The 15,692-nt window shown below is 38.3% G+C and overlaps 1 protein-coding gene across 1 annotated transcript in view; it reads right to left on the minus strand.

The window, feature by feature from the left end:
• Window positions 1-15,692, minus strand: part of DNAI3 (dynein axonemal intermediate chain 3) — a 247,185-nt gene that overhangs the window by 91,064 nt on the left and 140,429 nt on the right. The window contains exons 15-16 of the mRNA XM_053693156.1: window positions 8,093-8,220; window positions 5,159-5,222 (exon numbers count right to left, since the gene is read on the minus strand). Of these exons, the coding sequence (XP_053549131.1) occupies window positions 5,159-5,222; window positions 8,093-8,220 (192 nt within the window). The remainder of the gene's footprint in view (window positions 1-5,158; window positions 5,223-8,092; window positions 8,221-15,692) is intronic.

Genomic DNA, 15,692 nt, shown 5'->3' on the forward strand with positions numbered 1-15,692 from the left:
CCGCGCTGGATGTCTTCAGGATCCTGCCGCTTCGCTCCGGATGGAAGAAGATCGAAGATGCCGCCTGGATGATGACTTCAATCGGATGGAAGATCCTCTTCTGCCCCGCTTGGATGAAGACTTTGACCGGATCATGGACCTCTTCTGCCCCCCGCTTGGGCTTGGATCAGGACATCGGAGGAGCTCTTCAGGACGGATCGGTGAACCTGGATGGTGAAGACAAGGTAGGAAGATCTTCAGGGGCTTAGTGTTAGTTTTATTTAAGGGGGGTTTGGGTTAGATTAGGGGTATGTGGGTGGTGGGTTGTAATGTTGGGGGGGGGGGTATTGTATTTATTCTTTTACAGGCAAAAGAGCTGAAATTCTTGGGGCATGCCCCGCAAAGGGCCCTGTTCAGGGCTGGTAAGGTAAAAGAGCTTGTAACTTTTTTAATTTAGAATAGGGTAGGGAATTTTTTATTTTGGGGGGCTTTGTTATTTTATTAGGGGGCTTAGAGTAGGTGTAATTAGTTTAAAATTGTTGTAATATTTTTATTATGTTTGTAAATATTTTTTTATTTTCTGTAACTTAGATCTTTTTTATTTTTTGTACTTTAGCTAGTTTATTTAATTGTATTTATTTGTAGGAATTGTGTTTAATTAATTTATTGATAGTGTAGTGTTAGGTTAATTGTAGGTAATTGTAGGTATTTTATTTAATTATTTTATTGATAGGGTAGTGTTAGGTTTATTTGTAACTTAGGTTAGGATTTATTTTACAGGTAAATTTGTTATTATTTTAACTAGGTAACTATTAAATAGTTCTTAACTATTTAATAGCTATTGTACATGGTTAAAATAATTACAAAGTTGCCTGTAAAATAAATATTAATCCTAAAATAGCTATAATATAATTATAATTTATATTGTAGCTATATTAGGATTTATTTTACAGGTAAGTATTTAGCTTTAAATAGGAATCATTTATTTAATAAGAGTTAATTAATTTCGTTAGATAAAAATTATATTTAACTTAGGGGGGTGTTAGTGTTAGGGTTAGACTTAGCTTTAGGGGTTAATACATTTATTAGAATAGCGGTGAGCTCCAGTCGGCAGATTAGGGGTTAATAATTGAAGTTAGGTGTCGGCGATGTTAGGGAGGGCAGATTAGGGGTTAATACTATTTATTATAGGGTTAGTGAGGCGGATTAGGGGTTAATAACTTTATTATAGTAGCGCTCAGGTCCGCTCGGCAGATTAGGGGTTAATAAGTGTAGGCAGGTGTCGGCGACGTTGTGGGGGGCAGGTTAGGGGGTAATAAATATAATATAGGGGTCGGCGATGTTAGGGCAGCAGATTAGGGGTACATAGGGATAACGTAGGTTGCGGCGGTTTACGGAGCGGCAGATTAGGGGTTAAAAAAATATGCAGGGGTCAGCGATAGCGGGGGCGGCAGATTAGGGGTTAATAAGTGTAAGGCTAGGGGTGTTTAGACTCGGGGTACATGTTAGAGTGTTAGGTGCAGACGTAGGAAGTGTTTCCCCATAGGAAACAATGGGGCTGCGTTAGGAGCTGAACGCTGCTTTTTTGCAGGTGTTAGGTTTTTTTTCAGCTCAAACAGCCCCATTGTTTCCTATGGGAGAATCGTGCACGAGCACGTTTTTGAGGCCGGCCGCGTCCGTAAGCAACTCTGGTATCGAGAGTTGCATTTGCGGTAAAAATGCTCTACGCTCCTTTTTTGGAGCCTAACGCAGCATTTGTTTGAACTCTCGATACCAGAGTTAAATTTATGGTGCGGCCAGAAAAAAGCCCGCGGAGCGTTAACAGCCCTTTTACCGCCAAACTCCAAATCTAGGCCTCTATATCTTAGGAAAGAAATGCAAATTATGTCTATTTCCATCCCCTCTGTATCAGGTGACAGCTATCAGCAAATCACAAATGCATATACATATATTCTGTGAATTCTTGCACATGCTCAGTAGGAGCTGTTGATTTTAATAGTATAAATATAAAAAGACTGTGCACATTTTGTTAATGGAAGTCAATTGGAAAGTTATTAAAAATTGCATATTCTTTCTGAATCATGAAAGTTTAATTTTGACTTGAGTGTCCCTTTAACTGGACGGTCCAGTATTTCAACTGGCTGTTCAGTAAAATATATGTAGGCTGTGGTCTGCAGGAGCTTTAAGGTCATGAGATCTGATCTGAGGTATATAAGTGACAGGGGCTTCAGGGATATGGATATAATCTTAAAACCAATATGGGAATGTAAGTGAGAATTGCAGTAGGCAATACAGTCTGATGTGGTTATATAGCAGGTAATACAGTCTGATGTGGTTATATAGCAGGTAATACAATCTGATGTGGTTATATAGCAGGTAATACAGTATGATGTGGTTATATAGCAGGTAATACAGTCTGATGTGGTTATATAGCAGGTAATACAGTATGATGTGGTTATATAGCAGGTAATACAGTCTGATGTGGTTATATAGCAGGTAATACAGTCTGATGTGGTTATATAGCAGGTAATACAGTCTGATGTGGTTATATAGCAGGTAATACAGTCTGATGTGGTTATATAGCAGGTAATACAGTCTGGTGTGGTTATATAGCAGGTAATACAGTCTGATGTGGTTATATAGCAGGTAATACAGTCTGATGTGGTTATATAGCAGGTAATACAGTCTGATGTGGTTATATAGCAGGTAATACAGTCTGATGTGGTTATATAGCAGGTAATACAGTCTGATGTGGTTATATAGCAGGTAATACAGTCTGATGTGGTCATATAGCAGGTAATACAGTCTGATGTGGTTATATAGCAGGTAATACAGTCTGATGTGGTTATATAGCAGGCAATACAGTCTGATGTGGTTATATAGCAGGTAATACAGTCTGATGTGGTTATATAGCAGGTAATACAGTATGATGTGGTTATATAGCAGGTAATACAGTATGATGTGGTTAAATAGCAGGTAATACAGTCTAATGTGGTTATATAGCAGGTAATACAGTCTGATGTGGTTATATAGCAGGTTATACAGTCTGATGTGGTTATATAGCAGGTAATACAGTCTGATGTGGTTATATAGCAGGTAATACAGTCTGATGTGGTTATATAGCAGGTAATACAGTCTGATGTGGTTATATAGCAGGTAATACAGTTTGATGTGGTTATATAGCAGGTAATACAGTCTGATGTGGTTATATAGCAGGTAATACAGTATGATGTGGTTAAATAGCAGGTAATACAGTCTAATGTGGTTATATAGCAGGTAATACAGTCTGATGTGGTTATATAGCAGGTTATACAGTCTGATGTGGTTATATAGCAGGTAATACAGTCTGATGTGGTTATATAGCAGGTAATACAGTCTGATGTGGTTATATAGCAGGTAATACAGTCTGATGTGGTTATATAGCAGGTAATACAGTTTGATGTGGTTATATAGCAGGTAATACAGTCTGATGTGGTTATATAGCAGGTAATACAGTCTGATGTGGTTATATAGCAGGTAATACAGTCTGATGTGGTTATATAGCAGGTTATACAGTCTGATGTGGTTATATAGCAGGCAATACAGTCTGATGTGGTTATATAGCAGGTAATACAGTCTGATGTGGTTATATAGCAGGTAATACAGTCTGATGTGGTTATATAGCAGGTAATACAGTCTGCTGTGGTTATATAGCAGGTAATACAGTCTGATGTGGTTATATAGCAGGTAATACAGTCTGATGTGGTTATATAGCAGGTAATACAGTTTGATGTGGTTATATAGCAGGTAATACAGTCTGATGTGGTTATATAGCAGGTAATACAGTCTGATGTGGTTATATAGCAGGTAATACAGTCTGGTGTGGTTATATAGCAGGTAATACAGTCTGATATGGTTATATAGCAGGTAATACAGTCTGATGTGGTTATATAGCAGGTAATACAGTCTGATGTGGTTATATAGCAGGTAATACAGTCTGATGTGGTTATATAGCAGGTAATACAGTCTGATGTGGTTATATAGCAGGTAATACAGTCTGATGTGGTTATATAGCAGGTAATACAGTCTGATGTGGTTATATAGCAGGTAATACAGTCTGGTGTGGTTATATAGCAGGTAATACAGTCTGATGTGGTTATATAGCAGGTAATACAGTCTGATGTGGTTATATAGCAGGTAATACAGTCTGATGTGGTTATATAGCAGGTAATACAGTCTGATGTGGTTATATAGCAGGTAATACAGTCTGATGTGGTTATATAGCAGGTAATACAGTCTGGTGTGGTTATATAGCAGGTAATACAGTCTGATATAGTTATATAGCAGGTAATACAGTCTGATGTGGTTATATAGCAGGTAATACAGTCTGATGTGGTTATATAGCAGGTAATACAGTCTGGTGTGGTTATATAGCAGGTAATACAGTCTGATGTGGTTATATAGCAGGTAATACAGTCTGATGTGGTTATATAGCAGGTAATACAGTCTGATGTGGTTATATAGCAGGTAATACAGTATGATGTGGTTATATAGCAGGTAATACAGTCTGATGTGGTTATATAGCAGGTAATACAGTCTGATGTGGTTATATAGCAGGTAATACAGTCTGGTGTGGTTATATAGCAGGTAATACAGTCTGATATAGTTATATAGCAGGTAATACAGTCTGATGTGGTTATATAGCAGGTAATACAGTCTGATGTGGTTATATAGCAGGTAATACAGTATGATGTGGTTATATAGCAGGTAATACAGTCTGATGTGGTTATATAGCAGGTAATACAGTCTGATGTGGTTATATAGCAGGTAATACAGTATGATGTGGTTATATAGCAGGTAATACAGTCTGATGTGGTTATATAGCAGGTAATGCAGTCTGATGTGGTTATATAGCAGGTAATACAGTATGATGTGGTTATATAGCAGGTAATACAGTCTGATGTGGTTATATAGCAGGTAATACAGTATGATGTGGTTATATAGCAGGTAATACAGTATGATGTGGTTATATAGCAGGTAATACAGTATGATGTGGTTATATAGCTGACAGCAGCTGTAGATCATGTGATCTGATCTAAGGTCAATACACCACCTAACACTATCGTCTGATCAACCAGTATGATTGTAAAGGACAACTGGTAATAACCCAGAAGGTGAATAATGCTGTTGGCATACTTACTAATAAGCCTTCCAGTATCACCATCTTTCTCCATCTTCCAGTCCGTATACACAAGTTCACCATGCTAAAACAGGAAGAACGTAAGTCAGTTTATATAGGCAAAACCAGACCCCACTAAACAAACATATCCTACACTCTGCAATTACATTTAATACAGGTGCGAGTGGCTACATCACTGTGTTTTTTCTGTCAGTCATCCTTCTTATACTATTTATATAGCAATAGATATAAAATGAACCTTCTAGTTGCAGCTATAGATGGATGGATGACTTACAGCATGAGATGAGGGCGTACTTAGCAGAGACTGTGTAGCACAGACTATTCTAGTGTTATTTTATTAAAATGGCAGGTTTTAAATGGTCAAGAAACCCTACATTTCCCTCTCATAACTCAGATAGTGCAGACAGATTAAACAACTTTATAATGTACTTCTGTTATCAACTTTGCTTCATTCTCTTTGTATTCCTTTGTTGAAGGAGCATCAATGCACTACTGGGAGCTAGCTTAAAGGGACAGTCTACTCCAGAATTTGTATTGTTTAAAAGATAGATAATCCCTTTTTTTACCCATTCCCAAGTTTTGCATAACCAATACAGTTATATTAATATGCGTTTTACCTCTGTGATTGCCTTGTATCTAAGCCTCTGCAGACTGCCCCCTTACCTCCCTTTCTCTTTATTTTGACATGCAGTTTAGCCAATCAGTGGTGACTCTTAAATAACTCTACAGGAGTGAACACAATGTTATCTATATGGCACACATGAACTAGCACTGTAACTGTGGAAAACTGTCAAAAGGCAGTTTATGAGCCTACCTAGGTTTAGCTTTCAACAAAGAATACCAAGAGAACAAAGCAAACTTGTAGATAAAAGTAAATTGGAAAGTTGTTTAAAATTGCATCCCCTATCTGAATCATGAAAGTTTAATTTTGAATAGACTGTCCCTTTAACACATCAGATGACCCAATGACAAAGAGGTATAAATATGCAGCTGTCAATCAGCAGCACGCTCACAGTAATGCATTGCTTCTTCTAAGCCTAGCTATGATATTCAACAAAGGATTACAAGAGAAAAAAGAAAATTAGATAATAGAAGTACACAGCAAAGTGATTTTTTAAATGAAATGCTCTGTCTGAATCATGACAGTTTTGAATTTACTGAACCTTTAACTCTTCTTTATTTCTGACATTAGAAACCACAGGAAATGATTTACTTCCCATGAAGGACCATATGCTGTTAAAAATGTTTGTTTTGTATTCAGATATTTTACAAAGTAGTGCTTGATTCTTGAGATATCCTATACAGGTAGCCCTCAGTTTACGCCGGGGTTAGGTTCCAGAAGGAATGGTTGTAAATCGAAACCGTTGTAAATTGAAACCCAGTTTATAATGTAAGTCAAAGGGAAGTGAGGGAGTTAGGTTCCAGGCCCCTCTCAAAATTGTCATAAGTAACACCTAATACATTATTTTTAAAGCTTTGAAATGAAGACTTTAAATGCTAAACAGCATTATAAACCTAATAAAATAATCACACAACACAGAATATATAATTAAACTAAGTTAAATGAACAAAAACATTTGCTAAACAGCATTATAAACCTAATAAAATAATCACACAACACAGACTTTACTTGCATTTTTCTGCAAACAGTTCTTTCTATGCATTCCAATCTGGACTGATTTATAGACAGGAAGATCTTATTCCTTTGCAAGCTGCTCGATAGCTCAGGTCTGGTTAAACTGATTAATTTCAGCCTGCTTGGCTTGCATATCTTTGCTGCAATACAAGCGGACAGCTCCACCTACTGGCTATTTTAATCAATGCACTGCTTCTCAATGCTTTTCAATAGCAGTCACATGACTGAAAAAAGGTTGTTATTCTGAAACGGTGCAAATTGAACCGTTGTAAACCGAGGGCCACCTGTACATATATAAAAAATACTTTAATTTCCCATTAAAGGAAAATTATACTGAAAATAGAATCTCCCATAAAATACAGAATAATTAGAATAAACATAGTCAAGAGGGTTTTTAAGAGATGTGTAACATACAGAGATGAAACAGAACAATAAAATCACATGAAGCATGTTCTCAATAAGCTTTTGCGTTGGAAAAGCAAACTTATTGGGCGCAACCTACACCTATTTTAATTTTTGTTTTTAAAAATGTTTTGTTTTTTTAACTGCAGAGTGCGGCCTTTTGCCTTTTTTTCTTGTGAGAATTTAGGTGGAAGGGCTCACTGTCCTGGACTTGAACCCTGTGGCATCATGGGAGTTGTAGGGACTTGTGCCTTTGAGATGGTATATCTTTTAAATAACCAGAATAAAAGTTACTTTTAAAGAAATCTTGCACACTTTGTGCAGTTTAGAATTGTCTTTCTAATACATTTTTGGAGCAGTTGGCTTTGTCTGCACCCCATTCAGTGCTTTGAGATGGTACAGTCCTTAGAAATGGGCGGTCATGTGGAGTAACTCCTTAGAGCAGCAATAATTTGTGTGGAATCATGGGAGTTATTTTGTAGGGGGGGACTAGTTAGTGACATGGGGCTTTACAGCTCTGTAGTAGATCATCATTGGCTGCTGGTGTCTAGCATAAAGAATTTCAAAACTAAATATATTATTAGGCACAACGCCATTATTATTTTATTACTATATTTACCTCAACTCAAAAAAATTCAGTTAAATTGTCACAATTGTTTATGATTTTGTAATTCCATCTTGTAATATGCCAATAAAATACAAAAAAATAAAAGTCTATGTTGCCATAGCAAATAGCATCAGAAGCTTATTGAATAAATATTTATATGACCAGAATAATTGAGGAACTAAACGCAATGACAGTTATGCCTGCGGCGCATATTTAATGACTTTTCCAGAAGAGCGGGTACCTGTAATATGAACTGCAAAGCTTTTTACATGCAACAGATCCAACTTACTTCAGTTCCAGCAAAGTAATTTGTATTGAAGTCTTCCAGGGGTTTGGGATTTTTAGCTGAAATAAGTCTTAAATTGCCATAGTTAACCCCCTCTGTCTTCTCAGTTGTACCTTGAGTCTGAAGTTTTTCTAGACAAGTTTTAAAAGATACATTTATAGCAGTAATTGAAATATGCTGATAAAAAAATATGCTGTAATTATCACACATAGTATTAAAGAGATTGGTCATTCAAATAACGGAACATAACATTTCAAAGAAAATTCTTATTTAAATAGTAAGTTCCCAAGAGGTGAACCCAATTTTTTACTTTCATAATTCTAATAGTGCTGTGTTTCTCAACAGTACCCCCAACAGGCCAGGTTTTCATTATAGCTGAACCTTTTGCACAGGTGAAGTAATCAGCTGATCAGTAACCATGGTAACTAACCTGCTCTCACCCATAAGCTGATTATTTCACCTGTGCACTGGCTCAGCTAAAATGAAAACCTTGTCAGTTAGGGGTACTTGAGGACCGTGGTTCTCTAGTTATCCTTTGTAAAATGAAAACCTTGTCAGTTAGGCGTACTTGAGGACCGTGGTTCTCTAGTTATCCTTTGTGGAAAAGCATACCCAGGTATGCTCAGGAGCAGCAATGCCGTTCTGTAAGCTAACTGCTGATTGGTGGCTGTAGGTATATGCCTCTTGTCATTTTTTCACCCGATGTGTTTAGATAGTTCCCAGTAGTAAATTGCTGCTTCTCCATGTGAATGAAGAAAATTTGATCATAGAAGTTAATTTGGAAGTTGTTTAAAATTGTATTTTTCGATCATAATCACAAAATAAAAAAGTTGGGTTTCATTTCCCTTTAAAGGGACAGTAAAAAACAAAATTAAACTTTCATGATTCAGAAAGAGCATGCAGTTTTAAACAACCTTCCAATTTACTTATTTTATCAAATTTGCTTCATTCTCTAGGTATCTTTTATTGAAAAGTAAAACTAGGTAGGCTCATAAGAGCTCAGGAGTGTGCACGTGTCTTTAGTACGTGTCATAGTCTCTATGGCAGCAGTGTTTTCCATCATATATAACAAAGTTGCAAATAATGTTGGAAAACACTGCTGCCATAGAGCAGTGTTTTTCAACCAGTGTGCCGTGGCACACTAGTGTGCCGTGAGAGATCCTCAGGTGTGTCGCGGCAGACTGACAACAGTGTGACATATTTTTTAAACTTTGCTTGTTTTTTACTCCCAGTGCAGGGTTAGTTTGTAGGAGGCATGGCATAACAGCACAATACATACAGTATGTGTGTCTTTGTGTGTATGTATGTGTGTATATATATATGCTGTATTAGGCTACAATGTGGGATTTTTTTTTAATTTTGGGATGGTGGTGTGTCACAGGATTTTTTAATGTAAAAAAGTGTGCCACGGCAAAAAAAAGGTTAAAAATCACTGCCATAGAGTACTAAAGACACATGCACACTCCTGAGCTCTCATGAGCCTACCTAGTTTTACTCTTCAATAAAAGATACCAAGAAAACAAAGCAAATTTGATCTAAAATGTAATATTACCAAGAGCAAAATTATGCATATGGGATCCAAAAACCCAAAGTCCAGTTATAGTCTCAATGGTACATTACTAACTAACTAAACAGGACTTGGGAATTATTATTTCAGATTATTTAAAGAGACAGTCTATAATAAACTTTTTATTGTTTAAAAAGATAGATAATCCCTTTATTACCCATTCCCCAGTTTTGCTAAACCAACACAGCTATATTAATACACTTTTTACCTCTGTAATTACCTTGTATCTAAGCATCTTCTGACAGCCCCCTGATGACATGACTTTGTATTTATTATCTATTGACTTGCAGTTAGTACTGTGTTGTACTAAATCTTAAATAACCCCTCGGGCGTAAACATTGTGAAAAGCAAATACAAAAGCGTCTATAGAGCCTTTGAAACAGGCAGAAATGTAGAGGTTTAAATGTGATAAAGTATATTAATATAACAATGTTGCTTGTGCAAAGCTGGGGAATGGGTAGTAAAGGAGTTATCTATCTTTTTAAACAATAACAATTTTAGTGTAGACTGTTCCTTTAAAATTTGGTACACAATGCAGCCAGTAAGGCCAGTCGAATGCTTGGTTGCATTGGGAGAGGTATTAGTAGCAGAAATAACAAGGTTCTTATGCCAGATCATTAGTTAGGCCTTATCTGGAATACTGTGTACCGTTCTGGAGACCGTGAGGCCGAATTATCATATGTCTGTCGGACCTGATCAGACAGTGCGGATCAGGTCCGACAGACATCGCTGAATGCGGAGAGCAATACGCTCTCCGTATTCAGCATTGCACCAGCAGCTCACAAGAGCTGCTGGTGCAACGCCGCCCCCTGCAGACTCGCAGTCAATCGGCCGCCAGCAGGGAGGTGTCAATCAACCCGATCGTACTTAATCGGCTTGAATTCTGGCGATTCCTGTCCGCCTCATCAGAGCAGGTGGACAGGGTTATGGAGCAGCGGTCTTTAGATTGCTGCTTCATAACTGGTGTTGCAGGCTCGCCAGAAACACGGGGCCTCAAGCTCCATTCTGAGCTTGATAGATAGGCCCCCATATCTTCAGAAAGATATAAATAAACTAGAAACTGTCCAAAGGAGGGCTACTAAAATGGTACACGGTCTCAAATATAAATGTACAAAGAAAGACTATGTCCTAAATATGTATAGTTTACAGGACAGAAGGGAAAGAGGTGACATGATAGTAACCTTCACATATATGAAGGGACTTAATAAAGTGGAAGCTGAACGCATTTTCCACAAAAAAACAAACGCATAACAAGGGGTCACAACCATAAATTAGAGGGTAGCAGATTCAGGAGAAATGTAAGGAAGCATTTTTTTACAGAAAGGGTGGTGGATTCATGGAATAAACTTCCAATAAAGGTGGTAAACACAAAGGGGCCGATTTAATAATACACTGTCGCCATTTATCATTGCACAAGCATTTCCTGTGAAATGCTTGGGCAATGCCGCCCCTGCACATTTGCTAGCAGGGGGTGTCAATAAACTGATTGCTGTCTGCCGCCTCAGAAATGGTGGACGAGTTAAGGAGCAGCGGTCGAAAGACCGCTGCTTCCTAACTTCCGCTTTAGGCAGACCTGAAGAAGAGTGGGCCAGAAGCAGGGTCCGCTGCTTTATAAATCGACCCCAAAGACTGTAAAAGGAATTAAAAAATGTCTGAGACATACTAAGAAAAAAAGTAACATGTTATATGGGTAGACTTAATGGGCCTTTTTGGTTCTTATCTACCATCAAATTATATCTTTCCATGAGTTTGCCTGTTAAAAACAATTGCAGCAAATTTGTTTTAAAAAATGTTTATACTTGATTTATAAGTGATTCTATGGCAATACAATATAGACAGTCATCATCCATTCCCATTATATAGAATAGTTGCTTTCTCTCTTTTACTGCGCTATAATTTTATCCCCAACATAACTACAACTAGTACATATGTGTTTTTGTTCTTTAAGACTATTCTTTAAAACAATAGGAACAATGGTCTATAAAATATATAATACTGACCGTACAGTGCTAAATCTTTAAACATATGTCAGTAAAAATTGGGCCATTAGGTATCGGTTTCTCTTTATACAGTTCTGAATTTCTGTATTTTGATATCTTGTGATTTGTGGCCAACAGCTTATGTAAGCATTGAACAACAACACAGCAGGAATAGAAACAGGAAATGATTGAAGTGTGCCAGGATTAGCTTTGGCTTCCTCTCTGTAACACTAGACCCACAATCTTAATGTTTGGCATTACAACAAATCGTTTGCCCATACGCACATACAGAATTATTATTCTTTTAGTTAGCAGTTGTACTTAAAATAAAGACCAGGTTATATTTATAATAATATAAGTTGGAATTACAACAACTTTGCAATATACTTTCACTATTTATTTTGCCCCATTTCATGTAATTTACCTGGGGCTTTTCTAATTCTCAAAACTGAAACAGATCCTTGTAAATGTCTCAAGGATAACCCTACTATATCTTTCTTTAATTGGCTTTAATATATAAAAACAGCAAAGCAATGCACTTTGTATTAAAGGGATATGAAACCCAAAAATATTTGACTTTTTCCTATCTTTAACATTGAGTGGACTACTAACTTTTTCCCTCTGGGCTAGTAGCTTTTAACCCCTGACTAGTAAACCATGGTGATATTTTTTCACCCCTGCGTGTATGTATGTATATATATATATATATATATATTCTGTCATTGAAAAGAGCTGTTTTAACACAGGATATAAGAAAAAACTACATATAACTATATTTTTTTAATTGTATGTTCTGTCTGAATCATAATTTTGACTTCCGTATCCTTTAAAGGGACAGTCTACTAGAACATTTTTATTGTCTAAAAAGATAGATAATCCCTTTATTACCCATTCTCCAGTTTTGCATAACAAACACTGTTATATTAATATACTTTTTACCTCTGTTATAAACTTTTATCAAAGCCTCTGCACACTGCCCCCTTGTCTCAGTGCTTTTTAAAGACTTGCATTTTGGCCAGTAAGTGCTGGGTCATGCATAACTCCACGGGAGTGAGCACAACATTATCTATATGGCAAACATGAACTAGCACCGTCTGGTTGTGAAAAGCTAATATAATGCAGATCAGAGGCGTCCTGCAGGATCTTAGAAACAGGCAGAAATTCAGAGGTTTAGTGGTTATAAAGTATATACATATAACAATGTTGGTTGAACAAAGCTGGGGAATGGGTAGTAAACGCGTTATCTATCTGTTTAATCAATACAAAAAAAAATCTAATTTGTTTTACAAAAACCAAGAGGCACTAGAATTTGGGTTTCCCTAACAAAACCTTTCAATTAAACTAAAACTAGAGGTACAGTTACCTCAATAGTCAATTTATGGCACTAAGGGGTGCTAGATAAAAACATAATTTATGCTTACCTGATAAATTCCTTTCTCCTGTAGTGTAGTCAGTCCACGGGTCATCCATTACTTATGGGATTATATCTCCTCCCTAACAGGAAGTGCAAGAGGATCACCCAAGCAGAGCTGCTATATAGCTCCTCCCCTCTACGTCATACCCAGTCATTCGACCGAAACCAAACGAGAAAGGAGAAACTATAGGGTGCAGTGGTGACTGGAGTTTAAGTTAAAAATTTAGACCTGCCGTAAACAACAGGGCGGGCCGTGGACTGACTACACTACAGGAGAAAGGAATTTATCAGGTAAGCATAAATTATGTTTTCTCCTGTTAAGTGTAGTCAGTCCACGGGTCATCCATTACTTATGGGATACCAATACCAAAGTTAAAAGTACACAGATGACGGGAGGGAAAGGCAGGATCTTTACACGGAAGGAACCACTGCCTGTAGAACCTTTCTCCCAAAAACAGCCTCCAAAGAAGCAAAAGTGTCAAATTTGTAAAATTTTGAAAAAGTATGAAGTGAAGACCAAGTTGCAGCCTTGCAAATCTGTTCAACAGAGGCCTCATTCTTAAAGGCCCAAGTGGAGGCCACAGCTCTACTAGAATGAGCTGTAATCCTTTCAGGAGGCTGCTGTCCAGCAGTCTCATATGCTAAACGTATTATGCTACGAAGCCAAAAAGAGAGAGAGGTAGCCGAAGCTTTTTGACCTCTCCTCTGTCCAGAATAAACGACAAACAGGGAAGAAGTTTGACGAAAATCCTTAGTTGCCTGCAAATAAAATTTCAGGGCACGACGACGTCCAGATTGTGCAGAAGTCGTTCCTTCTTTGAAGAAGGGTTAGGGCACAATGATGGAACAACAATCTCTTGATTGATATTCCTGTTAGTGACTACCTTAGGTAAGAACCCAGGTTTAGTACGCAGAACTACCTTGTCTGAATGAAAAATCAGATAAGGAGAATCACAATGTAAGGCCGATAACTCAGAGACTCTTTGAGCCGAGGAAATAGCCATTAAAAACAGAACTTTCCAAGATAACAGCTTGATATCAATGGAATGAAGGGGTTCAAACGGAACACCTTGCAGAACGTTAAGAACTAAGTTTAAGCTCCACGGCGGAGCAACAGTCTTAAACACAGGCTTAATCCTAGCCAAAGCCTGACAAAAAGCCTGAACGTCTGGAACTTCTGACAGACGTTTGTGTAAAAGGATAGACAGAGCTGAGATCTGTCCCTTTAACGAACTAGCAGATAAGCCCTTTTCCAAACCTTCTTGTAGAAAAGACAATATCCTAGGAATCCTAACCTTACTCCATGAGTAACTCTTGGATTCGCACCAATATAAGTATTTACGCCATATTTTATGGTAAATTTTCCTGGTAACAGGTTTCCTAGCCTGTATTAAGGTATCAATCACTGACTCCGAGAATCCCCGCTTTGATAGAATCAAGCGTTCAATCTCCATGCAGTCAGCCTCAGAGAAATTAGATTTGGATGTTTGAAAGGACCCTGAATCAGAAGGTCCTGTCTCAGAGGCAGAGACCATGGAGGACAGGACGACATGTCCACTAGATCTGCATACCAGGTCCTGCGTGGCCACGCAGGCGCTATTAGAATCATCGATGCTCTCTCCTGTTTGATCCTGGCAATCAATCGAGGAAGCATCGGGAAGGGTGGAAACCCATAAGCCATGTTGAAAACCCAAGGTGCTGTCAGAGCATCTATCAGTACCGCTCCCGGGTCCCTGGACCTGGATCCGTAACAAGGAAGCTTGGCGTTCTGGCGAGACGCCATGAGATCCAGATCTGGTTTGCCCCAAAGATGAAGCAGTTGGGCAAACACCTCCGGATGAAGTTCCCACTCCCCCGGATGAAAAGTCTGGCGACTTAGGAAATCCGCCTCCCAGTTCTCCACGCCTGGGATGTGGATCGCTGACAGGTGGCAAGAGTGAGACTCTGCCCAGTGAATTATCTTTGAGACTTCCATCATCGCTAGGGAACTCCTTGTCCCTCCCTGATGGTTGATGTAAGCCACAGTCGTGATGTTGTCCGACTGAAACCTGATGAACCTCAGAGTTGCTAACTGAGGCCAAGCCAGAAGAGCATTGAAAACTGCTCTTAATTCCAGAATGTTTATTGGAAGGAGTCTCTCCATGATCCCTGAGCCTTCAGGGAATTCCAGACAGCGCCCCAACCTAGCAGGCTGGCGTCTGTTGTTACAATCGTCCAATCTGGCCTGCTGAAGGGCATCCCCCTGGACAGATGTGGCTGAGAAAGCCACCATAGAAGAGAATCTCTGGTCTCTTGATCCAGATTTAGCATAGGGGACAAATCTGAGTAATCCCCATTCCACTGACTTAGCATGCACAATTGCAGCGGTCTGAGATGCAGGCGTGCAAAAGGTACTATGTCCATTGCCGCTACCATTAAGCCGATTACCTCCATGCATTGAGCCACTGACGGGTGTTGAATGGAATGAAGGACACGGCAAGCATTTAGAAGTTTTGATAACCTGTCCTCTGTCAGGTAAATTTTCATTTCTACAGAATTTATAAGAGTCCCTAAGAAGGGAACTCTTGTGAGTGGCAATAGAGAACTCTTTTCTACGTTCACCTTCCACCCATGCGACCTTAGAAATGCCAGAACTAACTCTGT

This window comes from Bombina bombina, chromosome 10, assembly GCF_027579735.1.
Source record: "Bombina bombina isolate aBomBom1 chromosome 10, aBomBom1.pri, whole genome shotgun sequence".
Lineage (NCBI taxonomy): Eukaryota > Metazoa > Chordata > Amphibia > Anura > Bombinatoridae > Bombina > Bombina bombina.